Consider the following 18,732-nt stretch of genomic DNA (forward strand, 5'->3'; position numbering starts at 1 on the left):
TTCGCAAACCAAAAATATTAATCATACACTAAAATTAATTATTAAAATTAGTTATCAATGTATTTATGTATAAATATATATAACTTAATTTATTTTTAATATATATTATATTCTAACATATATTTTATACTAATAATTAATTTTAATAACTGATTTTAGTGTACACGTAACATAGTCTTTCATATATTATATAACTACTTCATTTTTGATAAGTAGCTTCAAATTGAAGCTTAAAAATAAAAAGATAGCTGCATTCCATACAACTAGATTAAAGATTCTATAAAATGCCTCCGATCTTCAGTTTCAAGTTATCTTTCATTTCAATAGGAAAAAAAAAAAAGCTATTTCTTTACATACATTGCATGCCAACTTATATATCATTTAATATTAAATGAGGTATAAATCTCGTTTAAATTAAGTTTTCATCTTTTTAATATTAGATAACAGTGAGTTATTATAATATCATCTTTTAGATTGAGTTTCATATAGAGATAGAAAAACAAAATTATATTTAAATTTTTTAAATTTGAGACTAAAATTGATAAAAAAAAAGAAAAACGTAAAATATATTTTAAGTTAGAGATTCATATGGAATTGATAGAAAAAAGTTATATTTTTTTATAAATAATCAATAAATACTTTTCTTTTTCTATTTTCTTAAATTGTATTCATCTACTACTTTGTTGACAGATTATTGGTCAAAGAAAAATTAGTTCTCTAACAAAATTAGAAATAACATTCTTTGAAAAGAAAAGAACTTATTGCCCTTTTAAAAAAAATTAATTTTGATGCGTAAAGTAGTCTTACACTGTATCTAATTACCTAATGTTACATCAACAAAAGTAACTACCTTTGCATAAATGGTCATCCAAAAAAACGGTTACGATTACACAATTGTATAAAATATTTTACGGTGCATCAAAATTAAACTCTTTAAAGAATAGAGATTGAAAGATACAGCTTATTTATCTCTATATTTATGTTTCAACACTCATAAGACAGAATTTAATTTTGATACACGTAAAGTAATTTTATACGGATATCCAATTACGCGACGTCACATCAGTAAAAATAACTATTTTTCACATTAATCGCGTAAATGGTCATCTAAAAGAATGGATATGATTGCGAAACTGTATAAAACGTTTTGCACTGCATCAAAATTAAAGTCTTAAATTAAATGTAACATTCCCTTTGAGTAGTGATCTAAGTCTCCTTTTATGACTCCACATAGTATGGGGGGAACAATGTTTGAGCATCAAGTTAGTGTTGTGTGTTGATAACTTGGTCAACAAATCACTTTGGAATCTTTCATTCTTGAAAAAAAACTAAGCAATCACAATCTTTTTCTAAATCTTAGGGAAAGGGTTAACAAAGCTTAAGCCGAACTTCAAGTCAATTATGCAAAACCAAAGTTCTATATATATGTATGCTTTCTTTGATGCTTGTTATGTCCATCCAAACACCTCTCAATACATTCAAGCATTTGAAAAACAAACCAAAAGGGGTGGAAAAAAAGCAGAAAAAGGCTCAAACTTGCATCAGCATATCCACCAAGATGGCAAGTAGAAAGTGGACCATCTTGGTGGCATTCTTCATATTGCTTATAGCCATGGAAGCTGCCATTGTGAATGCTCAAGGAAAAGGTAATGGCAATGGCAATGGTGACTATGGCAAAGGGAATGACAAAGGGAATGGTAAGGATAATGGAAAGCAAGATGATAAGGGCAAGAACAAGGACAAGAGCAAGGACAAGAACAAGGACAAGGGGAAGGGGGAAGAGAAGCCTCCAAAGAAGAACTATGATGAATCTTCAGACTATGAGAAGCTTTCACCTCTGCCATCCGGACAAGAGCGAGGTTTCTGTAAGGCGAAAACTGCTTGCCAGTTCAAGACACTCGTGTGTCCGGCCGAGTGTAACCAAAGGAAGCCAAAGAAGAACAAGCAGCAGAAGGGTTGTTTCTTGGATTGTAGCAGCAAATGTGAAGCCACTTGCAAGTGTAGGTTTTCTAATTCATAGGAAGAATCTGCTATTTAGTTTAATTTTGATTAAGAAGTTTAATTTTGATTAGATAGATGTAAGCATTAATTATCTCCTGGTAACTTGATCAAGAAGTAACATATGTATGTAGTTAGAACAAGAAGTGTGTTGAGTTCATGTTGAGTTTGATTGTTTCTTTGGCAGATAGAAAAGCTAACTGTGATGGATATGGCTCTCTTTGTTATGATCCTCGCTTCGTTGGAGGTGATGGTGTTATGTTCTACTTCCATGGCGCCAAGGGAGGAAACTTTGCCATAGTATCCGATCATGACTTCCAAATCAATGCTCACTTCATTGGAACTCGGCCACAAGGAAGGACTCGCGACTACACATGGGTGCAGGCTCTTGCTGTGATGTTTGACTCACACACTCTTGACATTGCAGCTAGGAGAGTATCTCAATGGGATGACAAAGTTGACACTCTCATAGTGAAGTGGGATGGTAAATCAGTTAGCATTCCGACCGATGGAGAAGCCGAATGGAGGGCTAATGGTGATGACAGGGAAGTGATTATTGAGAGAACTGATGATACAAACAGTTTGAGAGTGACAGTTTCTGGTTTGGTTGAAATGGACATAAGGGCAAGGCCAATTGGAGAAAAAGAGAACAAGGTTCACAACTATCAATTGCCATCAGATGATGCTTTTGCTCATCTTGAGACACAATTCAGGTTCAAGAACCTTTCAGATTCTGTTGAAGGTATTTTGGGACAGACTTATAGGCCAAACTATGTTAGCACTGTCAAGAAAGGGGTTGCTATGCCCATGATGGGTGGAGAGGACAAGTATGAGACTAGGACTCTCTATTCGACTACCTGCAAACTCTGCCGGTTCGAGAGGCCAACTGAGATTGCTTCAAGTGAAGGATTGATTGCTCAGTACTGATATCATATAATCAATCATGAAGACAAAAATAACATGATCTAATTGCTGTCATACTTGTTTTGTTTTGGTTTGTGTTTGTATTTTTCTATAGACAAATAAGGGCCTAAGAAAAATGTTGCCCAAGATCATTATTTTCATAAATTCTATGTGTGCTAAAAATATGAAGAACCATTTTTCTTTTAGTTCTCTCCTTTTCATTTCAAGTTACAATATAATGTTTTAATTTGACATTCTTTACTCTTGTTTACTACTGAGAAAACTGACATCAATATGGATTTGTTTATAAAATATTAATAACAATTTACTTCTAGCTAATCAGAATCATTTTCTTCTAAGATTCTTGAAGCAACATGTCTACATACAAGAAGCTTCAACAGCAAGACTTTTAGTCACTCCTTTACATGGATCTCCAAATGTGTTAACTGATACATTGATGTTACAACTGCTTGATCCAATGCAAGCCTGTTAGATTAAAGCTCAGCCGAGTCAGTTAAATCGAAAGAAAAACATTATGAACTGATGCAGTGTTTTATACAATGTGAGTACACATAACTCAAACTGAAAAGAAGCTAGATGGTACCTTTTGCACAATGTATAGAGCACTATTGCTGCTGCAGCTTCCATGGTTGAAGTTTCCACAAGTTCCATAAGGTGTTCCGAAACTCGCGAATTTAATGGAAGAGATCACCTGATTAGGATAAGGGCAGTCCAGTGACAACACTGGCCCTGCTTTTCTCCCTGATTCTGTGTCTGAATTCCACAAGTCTATTGGTGGAGGGTGAGATTCAGATATATATGAACACACACTTCCTATCTGCTTTGTAGCAAAAGATATTTTTGCAGGATCACCTCCACTTTCCTCAAACAATACAAGAGTGTTGTTGTCTGATTTTAACCATGATCTTGGTACATGGTATCTGCAAGATCATTGAATCAATCAATATCCAACACTAATACTAATAGGATTACTTTCAAATCATCTTGAACTTACAATGTCTGTGATGGTTTTCCACAGTTCCTGAGACATTTGGATTGATAATAGTACCCTCTATAGTCACACGAGTTGGTACAACCAGAATTTGGAGAGACATATGTAGGCCAGTATCTTCCAATGCTCTGTCCATTCACCCAAGCCTCTCCTTTCCCCATCCCGGTGAAGTCGATTGCAACCGGATCATTGCCAGAGGGAGCAACAAAGTTTGTCTAATACCAACATGTATATGATCATTAAGTTAGAAACAGTTAGAGATATAACTATTCGTTTGCCTCCTCTTATCAGTTTAAACTTTCCGAAGAAATGGTTTCTTGACAGAAACATATCAGTATTATTATTTTGTCCAATAGTAGTTTTCCCTTTATTTTCATTGCAGCAAGGAATTGAGATATGAAGATATACATATATATACAACAAGTTGCAGATTATTCTGATAAATTACTCTTATATTGTCAAGTGTGGACATTTAATCTTCTAAGAGATTACCTTGTACCATGTTAGTGATTGATTCTTAGGTAAGGTAGATTGTGAATTCCACTGTCCAGCATTTCCACTAGACAGACCTAAGTCTTCACCAAGAAGGCCTACCTGAATTCAGTAAAATACATAATCTTAATATGCATATTATATGGTTTTAGATTAGAAATTAAAACAAAAAGGAAACCAGAAGAAGAACAATAATAGGCTTTAAGAAAAAAGGTGAGAATAACCTGATAAGTCCATTGTTGGGAGGAGAGATCAATAGTACTTCCATTCTTCAATCCTTTCAATGTTACTGGTCCAGTGATTCCAGCACCCCATGTGTCAAAAAATGCTCCAAAGTTCTTATATATATGTACAAGGTTCACATTAGATTACTATATATAGTATAGAAATGACTTCTTAACAAAGCCAATGCAAAATGCAAATCAAAATTTCATTTTTGTTTAAAATGTTGTACCTGAAGTCCTACAGTTAAACTCAAGAGGTCAATTGTGTTCTTTCCAGTTACAAGTGTGACAGGAATGTCGACGTTGACAGTGGCGTTGGTGCTGTTTCCAGTTCCGCCCCCTGAAAAGTTCTCAGTAGTGTCATAGACAAGAATAGTTAGATAATCTATGAAATATTTAATTAAGAGAAGAAAAAATTGAACTGAACATTCTAGGAAGGAACAACCATGAAAAGTGGTCTAGTTTTATTTCAGATCAACCTTGATTGTTGGAACTTTGCAACATTATCATTTTCTTATAACAATTTTAAAGCATTTCAAAAGAGGTTTGAGGTATACATAATGGCGAAAAATCGAAACTTATTATATATAACTTTACCTGCAAGCTTCCCATTTATGAAAGCATAAAGGGCATGACCAAGGGATTCAATGTGAAGAACAGTTTGAGAACCAGCATCATCACCATCTTCAAGATCAATGCTTCAAAAACAGAAAATATCATGAAAATATGTCATCATGGTGTAAAGCATTGAAGGTCAGAAGAAAGCTTTGTCCTATGTACCTTAATGAGTACCAAAAATAGTCACTTCTATCAGCAGTGGTGTTTATTTGCTCTAGCAATCCAAACTTTGAGAATGAATCATTCTTTGAAATTCCAATTGGTTCACTAATCCAACTCCATCCCAAGCTATCATTTTCCAAAGAACCAACATCTTGTTTTAAAGACTCAGCTCTGAATATTGAAACTGTGGATGCAGAATTAATCTGTCACAACAAAAATATCTTTAGTCTATGATAATTATTTCTTAGGATTTAAAACAAGACAAAGTATATAGACCTTAGTACACTTTTTAAATATTGATTATTAACTCTGATCAATTGATGATCTAAATAATTTGAGTACACCCCATTTTAACTCTCGGATGACAAAATAGTCCCTCAAAATTGTTTAATTTTATTGAAATGTTGTATGAGGCAAACCTTTGCAGTATTAAACACAACATTCTTGCAGTCTGGTAAGATGCTCACTGACCATGCCGGCAACCGATACGAGTTGCCGCTAAAATTCACAGTCACATCAATTGTAGTATTGATGTTAGCAAGGAAAGCAGCACACACATTATCCGTTTTGTAAACTGCAACCTGAGAACTCAAAGAGCAGAAACCATAAAGCATATAAAGATGATTTAATAAGATATTAGAAACATAATAAGCTTGAAGAAATTTAAGAAAATCTGATATAAGTTTTAAAAAGTGCTACTCATAATACCTCTATATTTGGATCAAGAGATGTAACTGCTGGATCAGTAGCAATCAATGCTTCTTCACAAAGCTTTATGGAATCATGCAAATCTTTAAGGTGTCCCCACTTAGGCTGTCTAATGATTCCTGCATAAGATACATTGATTAAATTTGAGATTCTCTTTAGAACCAAAATAAGATAAATAAATAAATATCATACCATATTCATCAAGTGGTGCATCATAGTCATAACTAGTAGCAACAAAAGGTCCACCTGTGGTTCTACCAAAATTAGTTCCTCCATGATACTGTTTCACATCAAAACTTTGTGCTATCAACTCAATTCCTTTCTCATATACAAACTTAAAAGATATCATAGGTTTTAATACCATATAGTAGTTCATAAAAGTTCCACCAAGTTGATAAAATCTTGCCACAGCAAATGCAAGATCTTCCACAGGTCTGTAAGGTACAGCTCCACCATAATAAAGAAACCTGCCATTGCAAATCAAAGAATTCAAAGTCACTTAGACCCTTTATTTCGGTCTTTATCCGCGCTCTATTATCAAGAATCTAACTAACTTAGCTCGAGTAACTAACCATCCGTTATAGCCCTCGGTCCAAATCTTCGGCTTAGCATTAGAGTTTGGTGTGAACTGATCGCAGTAAAATCCATTGCATGTGTCAATCTAGCAATTAACATGTATAATAATTAAGTAAGATTAGTGAAGCTAGATTTAAATTAAGGATGCTTAATAGTTACATACAATTGGATTAGGAGCATCTGCTTGCATGCACATAACCCAGGGGACACCAGTATCAAGAGAAGTAGCCATTGATGCTGCCCATTTTATGTAAGGTTTTGCTGCAGGACCATAGGCCCAATCAACATCTCCATACTCATTTTCAATCTGTGATAAGATAATAGGTCCTCCTTGTGAGGCATAGAGGCTCTCTTGCTTCATCATGTTGACAATCTTGGCAGTGAATCTCTTCATCTCTGCCTGAAGGAACAAATTTTTGGAATTGTTATTACTTATCACATGAATTAAGTATATATATATGTAAGGACTAACCTTAAATGGTTCATTATCGGTTCGAAACTTAATCCCTGGAATGAAATGCAGCCAAATAGGGAAACCCCTGTCACAAGTAAAACAAAATTATGCATCAAACTTGCTTAGCTCATAAAAGATTATGGAAATTAGTTCAAGGATCCAACAATTTGTACCCGTAGTTCCATTCAGCACAGACATATGGACCGATTCGCAGATGAACATATAGACCTGCTGCTGCCACTTCCTTTACAAATTTGACCAAATCACCCCTTCCTTCAAAATTATACTGCAAAAAAGTTGCATACAAATTCTTAGATCATAAGAAGCAATATCAAAATAGTAACTAAGTTGGTAACAAAATAAACTGCACCTGGCCTCGAATTGGTTCGTGTAGGTTCCAGAAAACATAGGTCTCAATCACATCAACTCCTCCATCTTTGGATCTCTGGATAAGGTCTGGCCACATCTGTAACCAACACAAGCACATAAATTCCTACATATACAACACTGTTCTTGATGTTGATAGTTTCATTTCATAGACATGCAAGTTTTTGTTAAGATACATATGATATTTGTGATTGACTATTCTTTCTTGTATCCTAAGCTAACACACACTACTTAGTTACTAATTAGATAGATTTCACTTACTCTAAGTTCATACTCCATACCTTATACTACTCACTAATTAACGAGTTGTAGACTCATATCTTATCTATTACTGAATAGGATTTAGTTTAAGATTTATTTAAATTTTCTCTACGTCCTATCCAGTAATGAATAAGGTATGAGTCGGCATAATTCGATACCTCAGGAGTGCTACGAGGGTAATGAATGGAACCAGAAATCAACACCCTACGGTTGCCATCAATGATCAATGCTCTGTGATCATATGTCACATTGGCACAAAATGTAGCTGCTGGTGCATAAATGGCAAGGAACCAAAGAAAAATGAACTGATCAACCTTCTTTACACTCATTGCTGCTACCATTTTAGTATTGTTTCCAGTAACTGAAAGAACACACCAATCCCAACAATAATGGACTACTGCTATATGCTTAGCTTATTGGTATATAAATAAACATACAGAAAAAGATACATACAAATATAAAAAGTTGAAGAAAATGACAAAATTGGCTTCAAGAGTGAAAATCTCAGCTTTTCTTGTTATCTTATCTTTGAATTTTTAATTAGCACATATATAAAACAAGCTTTTAAATGGTTGCTATGATTTATTCTATGGCATTGCACTTTTGTCACATGTGTTTAGAACCTTAAAATGCCGTTGCATGCATGGTTTTTACTTCATGAAAAACAAAACATAAGACATAACCGATGCTATTTATAAATATAATCTAATAATAATATAAACTTTAAGATAAGGCATGAACTGATGGAATTACATTCAATATACTATTTCATTTAGACTATTTCATTCACCATTTTACATTTGGCTAATCTATCATCAGTAATCATGATCTTTCAACTAAGAATCTAAGATCCTTCATGTCCAAGCTATGAAGAAGGGTAGGTACTTCATGAAGCAACAATGTCTATGTACAAGAAGCTTCAACAGCAAGACTTTTAGTTACTCTTCTACACGGATCTCCAAATGTATCAATTGATACATTAATTTTACAGCTGCTTGATCCAATGCAGGCCTGTGTATATAATCAAAGAAAACTATGAGTTGATTCGGCGTACGATACAATACAAAGTGAAATGAAAAATAACTAACAAAGGTAGCTAAGAAAATGTTATTTAAAGAAGCTGTGTGTGTATCACCTTCTTAACAATGGATAGAGCCTTGTTGCTGCTGCAGCTACCATGGTTGAAGCTTCCACAACTCCCACTAGGTGTTCCGAAACTGGCGAATTTAATTGAAGAGATGATCTGCTTAGGATTAGGACACTCTAGTGACAGAACTGGCCCTGATCTTCTTCCTGATTCTGAATCTGAATTCCACATGTCTATTGGTGGAGGGTGAGACTCAGATACATGTGAGCACAAGCTTCCTATCTGCTTTGTAGCAAAAGAGATTTGTGTAGGGTCACCTCCACTTTCCTCAAACAACACAAGAGTGTTGCTATCTGTTTGCAACCATGATCTTGGGACATGGTATCTGCAGGAACAATATAAGTGAGACAATCATTATCTACTCGATTACTTTACTTCGAAGATTCGTCTAATATCACTCGATATTTCAATTAGGTCCTTACAGTTAAACATTTCAATTGATCACGAACCATATCTATAGTTCTCTTAACATAAAAAATGTAGTACTTACAATGTTTGTGATGGCTTTCCACAGTTCTTGAGGCATTTGGATGAACTATAAGATCCTCTATAATTGCATGAAGTTGCACAACCAGAATTTGGAGAGACATATGTAGGCCAGAATCTTCCAATACTCTGTCCATTCACCCAAGCTTCTCCTTTCCCCATCCCAGTGAAGTCGATTGCAACCGGATCATTGCCAGAGGGAGCAACAAAGTTTGTCTAATTTATACAACATTAGTTAGAACCAAATTCATCTGCATTTTTCTAACAGATTATGCATTCATTGATTACCTTGTACCAAGTCAAGGGTTGATTCTTAGGTAAGTTTGATTGTGAGTTCCACTGTCCAACACTTCCACTAGATAGACCTAAGTCTTCACCTTGAAGACCAATCTGCATTCACAAAGATATAGATTCTGTATCTTTCTAACAATGTATCTAGCTAGCTAGATACAACCAAGAATCAACAGTGACAGATGAAAGCGAATGGAGTGTAACCTGATATGTCCATTGCTGGGAGGAGAGGTCAATAGTAGTGCCATTCTTCAATCCCTTCAATGTCACTGGCCCAGTGATTCCAGCACCCCATGTGTCAAAGAAAGATCCATAGTTCTGATTTGTATAAGAATCACATCAGCTTATATATATATATAGCAGGGAAATATTATGACTTCTAGTTTCTAAATCACATAGGGAGAAAAGATAACAAGGCAAATGCTTAAAAGAAACAAAATTTCATCTATTAAAGATGCTTATATAGTATATAGTATATATATTCAAAAAAGAAGAAGAGAAAGAGGAATTACTTGAAGTCCCACAGTTAAACTCAAGAGATCAATTGTGTTCTTCCCAGCTACAAGTGTGATGGGGATATCCACATTGACTTTAGCATTGCCACTGTTTCCTTTTCCACTCCCTGAAAATATATTTTCACTAATATTATTTGAAAGAAAGGAAGCCTTGGAGAAACGGTGGAGTTGTCTCCACGTGATCAGGTTCAAGCCGTGAAATCAGTCACTGATGCAATTTACCTGCAAGCTTCCCATTTATGAAAGCATGAAGGGCATGTCCAAGAGATTCAATGTGAAGAACAGTTTGAGCACTAACATCATCTTCAAAATCAATGCTTCAAATATTAAAAAAAAAGGGTCATGCATAGATTTCAAATCAGATAGAACTCAAGAAAGCTTTTTCAACCATTGAGAGGCCTATATACCTTAATGAGTACCACAAATAGTCACTCTTATCAGCAGTGGTATTTATTTGCTCTACTAATCCAAATTTTGAGAATGAATCATTCTTTGAAATTCCAATTGGTTCACTTATCCAACTCCATTCACTGCTAGAATCTTCTAAAGCACCACCACCATCCTCCTTTAGTTTCAAAGATTGAGTTATGAAGCTTGAAGTTGTAGATGCAGAATTAATCTACCAAACAAAACAAAAGTACTAATTACTTTAGTTTAATCACACAACCAATAATATTTTGCACTTCTAGTTTTGATATATATATTTATACCTTTGCAGTGTTAAGCACAACATTCTTGCAATCTGGTAAGATGCTCACAGACCATGCTGGCAACTGATATGAATTGCCATTGAAATTTGTTGTTGAATCTGATGTGCCAATGTTTGCAAGAAAAGCAGCACACACAGTTCCTGATTTGTATACTGCAGCCTAGTTTTGAATAGTGCAAAAAACAAGGCTTATATTGTGTACAACTTAAGAGACTAATCCCTCATAAAACATAGTATATAGAATAAGTATTAATGCAGAACAAGTTATAATTCTAAAATTCTATACTTAATAGTGCAGTTTTTTGTACCTCTAGATTTGAACCAAGAGATGTTATTGTTGGATCAGTAGCTATAAGTGCTTCTTCACAAAGCTTAATGGCCTTGTGCAAATCTCTAAGGTGGCCCCATTTTGGTTGTCTAATAATACCTGCATTATTCAGATAGTATACTTGGACAAAATACACATAAATAGTATAATATTTTTCATGTAATGAAGAGAAGTTTTCATGTGTTCATAGAGTATTAATAAAATGGTTTTCAAGTTATGATTCACGAATTTAATTTTGATGCACTATCAATGTAAAAGAGTTTTCCGTGTCCATTCAATTACGCAATAACACGTCAGTAAAAATAACTACTTTTTACATTAATCGCGCATGAATAGTAATCCAAATTAGACAACTGTGTAAAAGAATGAAAAAGAATGCATACCATACTCATCAATGGGTGCATCATAATCATAACTAGTGGAAATGAAAGGTCCACCACTAGTCCTGCCAAAGTTGGTTCCTCCATGGTACTGTTTCAAGATCAATCAACCAAAAGAGTCATTTTTGTAAGGCTGATTTCTAATTTAAGGAATCATATAATAATAAGTTTAAATTATTATTATTTATTTATTACCATATAGTAATTTTGAAAAGTTCCACCTCTTTGGTAAAAACGTGCCACAGCAAATGCAATATCTTCCACAGGTCTATAAGGCACAGCACCTCCAAATGAAAGAAACCTACCATAATTGCAAAGAACTCAAAAAGCTTCAATCAAAGTTGACACAAACAACAAATAGGTCCTTGGCTAACTGAAATTTCAAAAATGTCCCTCATTTTCTAAAACGCGAGACATCTAAGTCTTTCTGGAGGGCCTATTTGTTCTTGTATATTTTAGGCAGAAGGACTAAAATCTCGCATTTTAAAAAGTGAGAGACGTTTTTGTATTTTTGAATTGAGTCACTTACCATCCACTCCAATTCTCAGTCCACATCTTTGGCTTTGCATTTGCATTTGGTGTGAATTGATCACAGTAAAATCCATTACATGTGTTAATCTATCATCATACAGTGGAAAACATCATATTAAGGTCTTCATATTCAACTAAGCAAATCCGATAAAAATGTGTTTCCATCGTTACTTTTGCTACGGTAAATTCGACGGTAACGAACGTTTTTATAATAGTGTAAGAAAGAAATAAAACAAAAAAATTAACACGTTATATTTTACCATAGATTATTTTTGTTTTAGTTCAATGTTTTTGTATTTTTTGTCTTTAAGGTAACTTATTTTGAGGTATTCAAACAGAGGCGAAGAAATTGAGATTTAGTATCATTTTTGTTAGTCTAAAGATTGGTACTAAAATTTTTGTCTTCGTCTCCAAAATTTCAGTATTTTAGTATCTAAAACGTAGGGGACACAGGAACTAAAATTTTTAGAGATAGAGACTAGAACTTTAATAATATTTTATACCTAAAATACCCTCATTTCAGTTAATTAATTCCAATTTTACTCTTTATGCAAATTAAATTAGAGTTTCATCCTTGTTTCAATTTTTATCTCTCATTTTACACCAAAAAATATTAAGATTTATTTCAATATCTTTCTCTTAGTCTCTATTTCTCAGGTTTTTTATCTTTGTCTATCCACCAAATACTACCTAAGATACTTGATGACGTGGACGTGGACTAAAAGACTTACCATAGGATCAGGAGCATCTGGTTGCTGGCACATGACCCAAGGTACCCCTGTATTAAGGGATGTAGCCATTGATGCTGCCCATTTTATGTAGGATTTTCCAGCAGCACCATAGGGTTTATCAATGTTTCCATACTCATTCTCAATCTGCCATCATCATCACAGCAACTTGTTCATAATTTTTTATACTAAAAATACAACAAAAATTTGCAAGTTTGTGAAATATAAAGAACCACTAAAATATTGTTCCTACAAAAATATGATTGTTTTGTAAAATTTGTAGATTGTAATAAGAGATTAAGAATAAATGATAATTTTAAGTTTGAAAAATGCTTTATAAGGAGAAGGTAATTATTTAAAAATTAACAAACTATTTTGATTTCACCTAATTGATCCAAGTATAAAATATTAAATAGTTATTTTAAACCACCTATTTTTAGTAATCTCATTTCATAATACAAAATTAAATTTATTTTATTTTTCATTGTCCAAACAAAATAACTTATCATATGACTATTTCTTTAAAGCTAAACTATCTAAATATAATTTATTCTTCACATAATCAGTTACGTAACAAAGTATAGAAATAGATAGTCATTGAAATAAAGGTTTAATTATTCTATTGGTTCTATAATTTTACGAAATTTTTAATTAAGTCTCTAGACTTTTTTTCTTTTTAATTGAGTCCTTGTACCAATTTTTTTTAATTAAGTCTCTACACTTTTTTTTCTTTTTATTTTAGTCTTTACACCAATTTTTTTTAATTAGATTCCTATACAATTAAGCCAATTACTACCAAGAGAGACCTAATTAAAAAAAATTTGGTGCAAGGACCCAATTAAAAAAAAATATAAGAACTTAATTGAAAATTTCGCAAAATTATAAGAACCAACGGAGTAATTAAACCTAAAATAAATTCAATATTTTGACTTCCCTAAATAATAATAATATCGATACATGATGATGAAGTTAATAGAAATTTATAAAACTATAATGCTAAAGAAAAAAAAAACAGTTAAAATTTATTTTATTTAATATTTATTAATTATTATAATAATTAATAAATAATAAATAAGATAAATTTTAATTATTTTTTATTAATTCTTTTTAGTTACCAAATATTTTCGTTTATAAGATAAAAAGAACCTGAGATAAAATAATAGGTCCTCCCTGTGAAGCATAGAGATTTTCTTGCTTCATCATATCCACAATCTTAGCAGTGAATCTCTGCATTTCTGCCTAAAATAATAAAATAAAATCAGATAATATATTTTGAATTAGATGCAATAAAATACTAAATGAGAAGACATAGGATTAGGAAAATGGTTACCTTAAAAGGTTCATTATCAGTACGGAATTTAATTCCTGGAATAAAATGCAGCCATAGAGGGAAACCTCTGCTCCAATAAAATTTACATATATGTGAATATATAATAATTAAGAAAGGAATAATTAATAATTAATAATAATTGTTACATACCCATAGTTCCATTCAGCACAAGCATAAGGTCCAATACGTAAATGTACATATAATCCTGCTGCTGCTACTAACTTTACAAAATTTACCAAATCACCCCTTCCTTCAAAATAATACTGCCAATTCCCCAAATTCAACTATTATTTATATATATATTTATACATATGAATATGGAAAATTAATTAAAACAAGAAATTAAATAGCAGCACCTGGCCTCTAACTGGTTCATGAAAGTTCCAAAAAACATAAGTCTCAATAACATCAAGCCCTCCATCTTTCGACTTCTGAATCAGGTCTGGCCACATCTACATCCAACAAATTCCGACTTTTAAATATGGTGAAAATTCAGGTACAATCAATTTCACGTAAAGTTGATAGCTGAGAGCCATTAGATGAAAATTTAATCAAATCAGTCAAATCATCTAACGACTCTCAGATATTAACTTCACGTAAAGTCGACTGCACTCTGAATTTCCACCTTTAAATATATATAGAGAGAGAATTATCCCGTGCTTCTACCTAACAGTTTAAACTAAAAAAAGATTATAATACCAATACGTATACATGTATGATTATACGTATACGTATTTATACCTGAGGAGTGCTACGAGGGTAATGAATAGAACCAGAAATGAAGACTCTACGCTTGCCATCAATGAGTAATGCTCTGTGATCATATGTTACATTGGCACAAAACATAGGAGGGACATGAATGCAGAGGAACCAAACCAAATGGAACACTAGAATCTTTGTAGCTTCTCTCATTGCACTTTTAACCCTTTATGTTTTTCCTTGAATCAAAGGGAATATGTGTGTATAATGATGATTCCCCACTTGGGTTTTGCTTCTCTTATATAAAGGCACAACTTCTCTGTCTTGAAGCAAATGTCATATAAATAAAAGTAGCTACTTATATGAAAATAATGATTAATAATTAAAATATAAATATATATTTATATGGTAAAGAAAAGCTTGCAAGAGAATGGTTGGCTTTATTTATGTTTTCTTTTTCTTGTGATTTTTATTTTCCCCCACATGCGTGTGAGTGTGAACTGTTGTTGCTTAGCCGTTTTGTGAACACAGAAATACACATACACATGTATAATATAAGGTGGAAATTCTGGTGCAGTCGACTTCACGTGAAGTTGATATCTGAGAGTCGTTAGATAATTTGACTGATTTAACTAAATTTTCATTTAACAGCTATTAGGTATCAACTTCACGTGAAGTCGACTGCACATGAGTTTTCACCATAATATAATATAATTATATATGTAAACTTATAAGCATTTCAAACTTAGAATTTGAATTTGATGATATAAACTTGGAGGGAAGGATGGGATGGAATCCAATGGAAGAAGAGTATGGAGGCAATTTAATTTTAAGCTAAGGTAATATTAATAAGCATGCTACTCTCTGCTCTTAATATTTTAAGAAGGTGTTTTTTTTTAAATTATTAATTATATGAAATTGATATTTAATGACTAAAATTTTATTAATTGTTAATCATTTTAATAAATTTAATTTATATTTTTTTATTGTGTATCAACCTTAATTAACATGATTTGCAAATAAAATTTATGCATCTCATTATTTAAATTAATTAGTCAAATACTTATTAAATAAAACTAAAAACACGTCAAATATATGAATCATAATTATGTAGATTTTTATTATTGATAGGGACTAGCTAAAATTTGTTGGTTTTTGTTAAATTTCTAGCAAATAAAAATCTCATTTGATGAATAATTATCATGATTTTTTTTATATTTTTGTGAATCAATAATTTTAATAATTTTAACAATTCTAATAATTATTTGAAATTAATACTTTTCAAAAAAAAAACAGAAAAAAAAACATGCTGACACCAAAATCTGTCATGTTAATATTAACGACAAAATATAACCTGTTGTAAAATAATACAACAATGATATAATGATATGCTATGTATTTATTAATAATCTAAGATTGAGATTATGATTAAGACAAGGGTATATGCCATTAATAGTCGCCTTTGTTGAGATTCTTGTGCTGTTTTTTAGTTGTTTGTTTTCTTTGTAGTTACATACATATTGTGATTATGATCATCAGGGTTACGTTTAATATTAAATGAAAGAGCATCTATAAGTGGCACAGTATATATATCATGAATAAAATCGGTTCAAACATATCAAATTAGTTATAAACTTAAAAATATATTTATACATATTAATTTATATATTTTTTTAAATTAAAAAATCAATCACTTAAATAATCAATTTTATTATAATAAAATAATTATATTTGTTATAAATAATAATATTGAACTTATTTATAGTAGAATAATAAAAAATTTTTATAAAATATTAAATATGTATTTTTTATATGATAACTAATCGGTGCTAATTTTTAACATACAAGTAATATTTGTTTTTCGCAGTTTTTTATGGTTTACAGGCTAATGACTAATTTGTTACAGATGCTTTATTTAAAAATTTGTTTATATTTTGTTTAAATAGATTAATGAGCTATCTACTAAATTAATCCAAATTAATTCATATATATTATGATTGATCTTAAATTTGTCAATAAAAATTGGGTTTAATTACTTTGTTGGTCCCTATAATTTCGCAAAATTTTCAATTAGGTCCTTATCTTTTTTTTAATTGAGTCCTTGCACCAATTTTTTTTAATTAGGTCCCTACACTTTTTTTCCTTTTATTTAAGTCCCTGTACCAATTTTTTTTTTTAGTTAGGTTCCTATAAAATTAAGTCAATTACTGCTAAGAATGACTTAATTAAAAAAAATTAGTGTAGAGACTCAATTAAAAATAAAAAAAATATAAGAACCTAATTAAAAATTTCACGAAACTATATGACCAATAGAGTAATTAAACCTAAAAATTATATCTCGAATTTTTAATTGTATCCATGAATTATGACATTAAATTATACGGTGATGATCAATTTCAGAATTTGAGTATCCCGTAGAGAATAAGTAATATCAGTTTTAGTTTTTTTATTTAATTTTAATTGTATACAGTTTTCATATTTTACGTCTCTATCTTTTGCCCAAACAATAGGGGATAGAGAATCACGGATAAGTCATAACATAGTGACACAAAAAACACACATAGCCACCCTCATATTCAACAAATTACACAATCATTTAAACCACAATCATATCATCATCAACTTAGAATATTAAATATATTATCCTTTCTCCCTATTAAATAATTAAAAATACCTTACTTGATATAAATAAAAGACCACTACATATATACGTACTTAGGACAAATTATTCCTTTTAATTTAAATAATAAAAATAACTAATATTAAATATTTGGAATAACATATATTCATATTTAGCCGAACCATATGATAGTATATGACTTATACATTTGAAAAAAATTACTCATTTAAAATTAAAAAATCATATTTTAATTATATATATATTATTTGTATATGTTATATTAGCATCAAAGGTGGTTGAGTCATTCAAAATGGTTCCATAGAAGTTGCTGCTGGCTGCTGCTAAATTGGTTTGGTGCATCATTCACACTTCATTTATATACATATAATATACCCTAATACAAGATTAATTAACTAAAGAAAACAAATGAAAAAAAAAAGTTTTTTTTTAATTATTTATTATATTTTATATCAATATATAACTTTGATTTAAAATTTAGTAGAGTAGTTTATAATTTAGGGTTTAAAATTTAGATTTCAGAACTCATAGTTTAAATTTTAGAATTTATAATTTATGATTTAAAATTTATAAAGTGATGAACTCCTTTTTTTTTTAGAACACATTGGGATTTGTTGTATGCACTCACACATAATAAAAACAATATAATACCAAACCTTGGATTAAAATATCCTAATAATTTCTTGGACATTCCAATCAATACCAAACTAGTTATAGGAGGATGGATCATTATTATATATTCCAAGCCACTAACATGCAAATATAAATAAAGTTGTGATTGAGCATAATATATAGCAAATTTAAATGACAACAATGCATATGTAGTGGACACTCCTACATTCCAAATCCCAAGCTAAGGTTTGGCTGCATGCCACTAAAACTGGTCCTCTATCTCCTTTCATAAGACTAGTAATTAATGCAATTAAATTCATTAATATTCTTAGATAATAATAATAATATGCATCATCATCATCACCATTATCCAACTTAAAATGATTACTTCATATATGCTAGTGGTACCAAATACCAATTAGCTACCCAACCCCATGCACTCAACAATGCAAGTACCTAACAATATCTATTTGTTTTTGGGTTTTATTATTCGGAGAAAAGGCTCCATAATTGGTGTCCATGTTGCATATTTTAAAGTGCTAT

At 31.4% G+C, this 18,732-nt stretch overlaps 3 protein-coding genes across 3 annotated transcripts; 1 reads left to right on the forward strand and 2 right to left on the reverse strand.

Annotated features, from left to right (window-relative positions):
- Positions 1-1,431: 1,431 nt before the first annotated feature.
- On the forward strand, positions 1,432-3,107 carry LOC112786322 (uncharacterized). The gene is made up of 2 exons (XM_025829713.3): positions 1,432-2,000; positions 2,186-3,107. Exons 1-2 carry the CDS (start codon positions 1,442-1,444, stop codon positions 2,923-2,925), a joined length of 1,299 nt encoding a protein of 432 aa, XP_025685498.2. The 5' UTR covers positions 1,432-1,441; the 3' UTR covers positions 2,926-3,107.
- A 33-nt stretch (positions 3,108-3,140) lies between these two features.
- On the reverse strand, positions 3,141-8,256 carry LOC112786310 (beta-galactosidase 8-like). Its single transcript, XM_025829708.3, has 18 exons — positions 7,954-8,256; positions 7,518-7,613; positions 7,321-7,433; positions 7,166-7,232; positions 6,857-7,093; positions 6,690-6,778; positions 6,479-6,584; positions 6,310-6,397; positions 6,118-6,236; positions 5,829-5,990; positions 5,410-5,612; positions 5,227-5,327; positions 4,860-4,969; positions 4,630-4,743; positions 4,406-4,507; positions 3,917-4,128; positions 3,506-3,842; positions 3,141-3,387 (listed from the first exon to the last, which is right to left on the reverse strand). Exons 1-18 carry the CDS (start codon positions 8,134-8,136, stop codon positions 3,280-3,282), a joined length of 2,547 nt encoding a protein of 848 aa, XP_025685493.1. The 5' UTR covers positions 8,137-8,256; the 3' UTR covers positions 3,141-3,279.
- Positions 8,257-8,467: 211 nt separating this feature from the next.
- On the reverse strand, positions 8,468-15,265 carry LOC112786331 (beta-galactosidase 8). Its single transcript, XM_025829722.3, has 19 exons — positions 14,982-15,265; positions 14,597-14,692; positions 14,391-14,503; positions 14,241-14,307; positions 14,057-14,149; positions 12,914-13,057; positions 12,181-12,269; positions 11,847-11,952; positions 11,655-11,742; positions 11,252-11,370; positions 10,945-11,103; positions 10,642-10,853; positions 10,457-10,551; positions 10,232-10,341; positions 9,924-10,037; positions 9,717-9,818; positions 9,433-9,644; positions 8,931-9,267; positions 8,468-8,806 (listed from the first exon to the last, which is right to left on the reverse strand). Exons 1-19 carry the CDS (start codon positions 15,150-15,152, stop codon positions 8,699-8,701), a joined length of 2,535 nt encoding a protein of 844 aa, XP_025685507.1. The 5' UTR covers positions 15,153-15,265; the 3' UTR covers positions 8,468-8,698.
- Positions 15,266-18,732: the final 3,467 nt, after the last annotated feature.

Source organism: Arachis hypogaea, chromosome 3, assembly GCF_003086295.3.
Source record: "Arachis hypogaea cultivar Tifrunner chromosome 3, arahy.Tifrunner.gnm2.J5K5, whole genome shotgun sequence".
Taxonomy (NCBI): domain Eukaryota; kingdom Viridiplantae; phylum Streptophyta; class Magnoliopsida; order Fabales; family Fabaceae; genus Arachis; species Arachis hypogaea.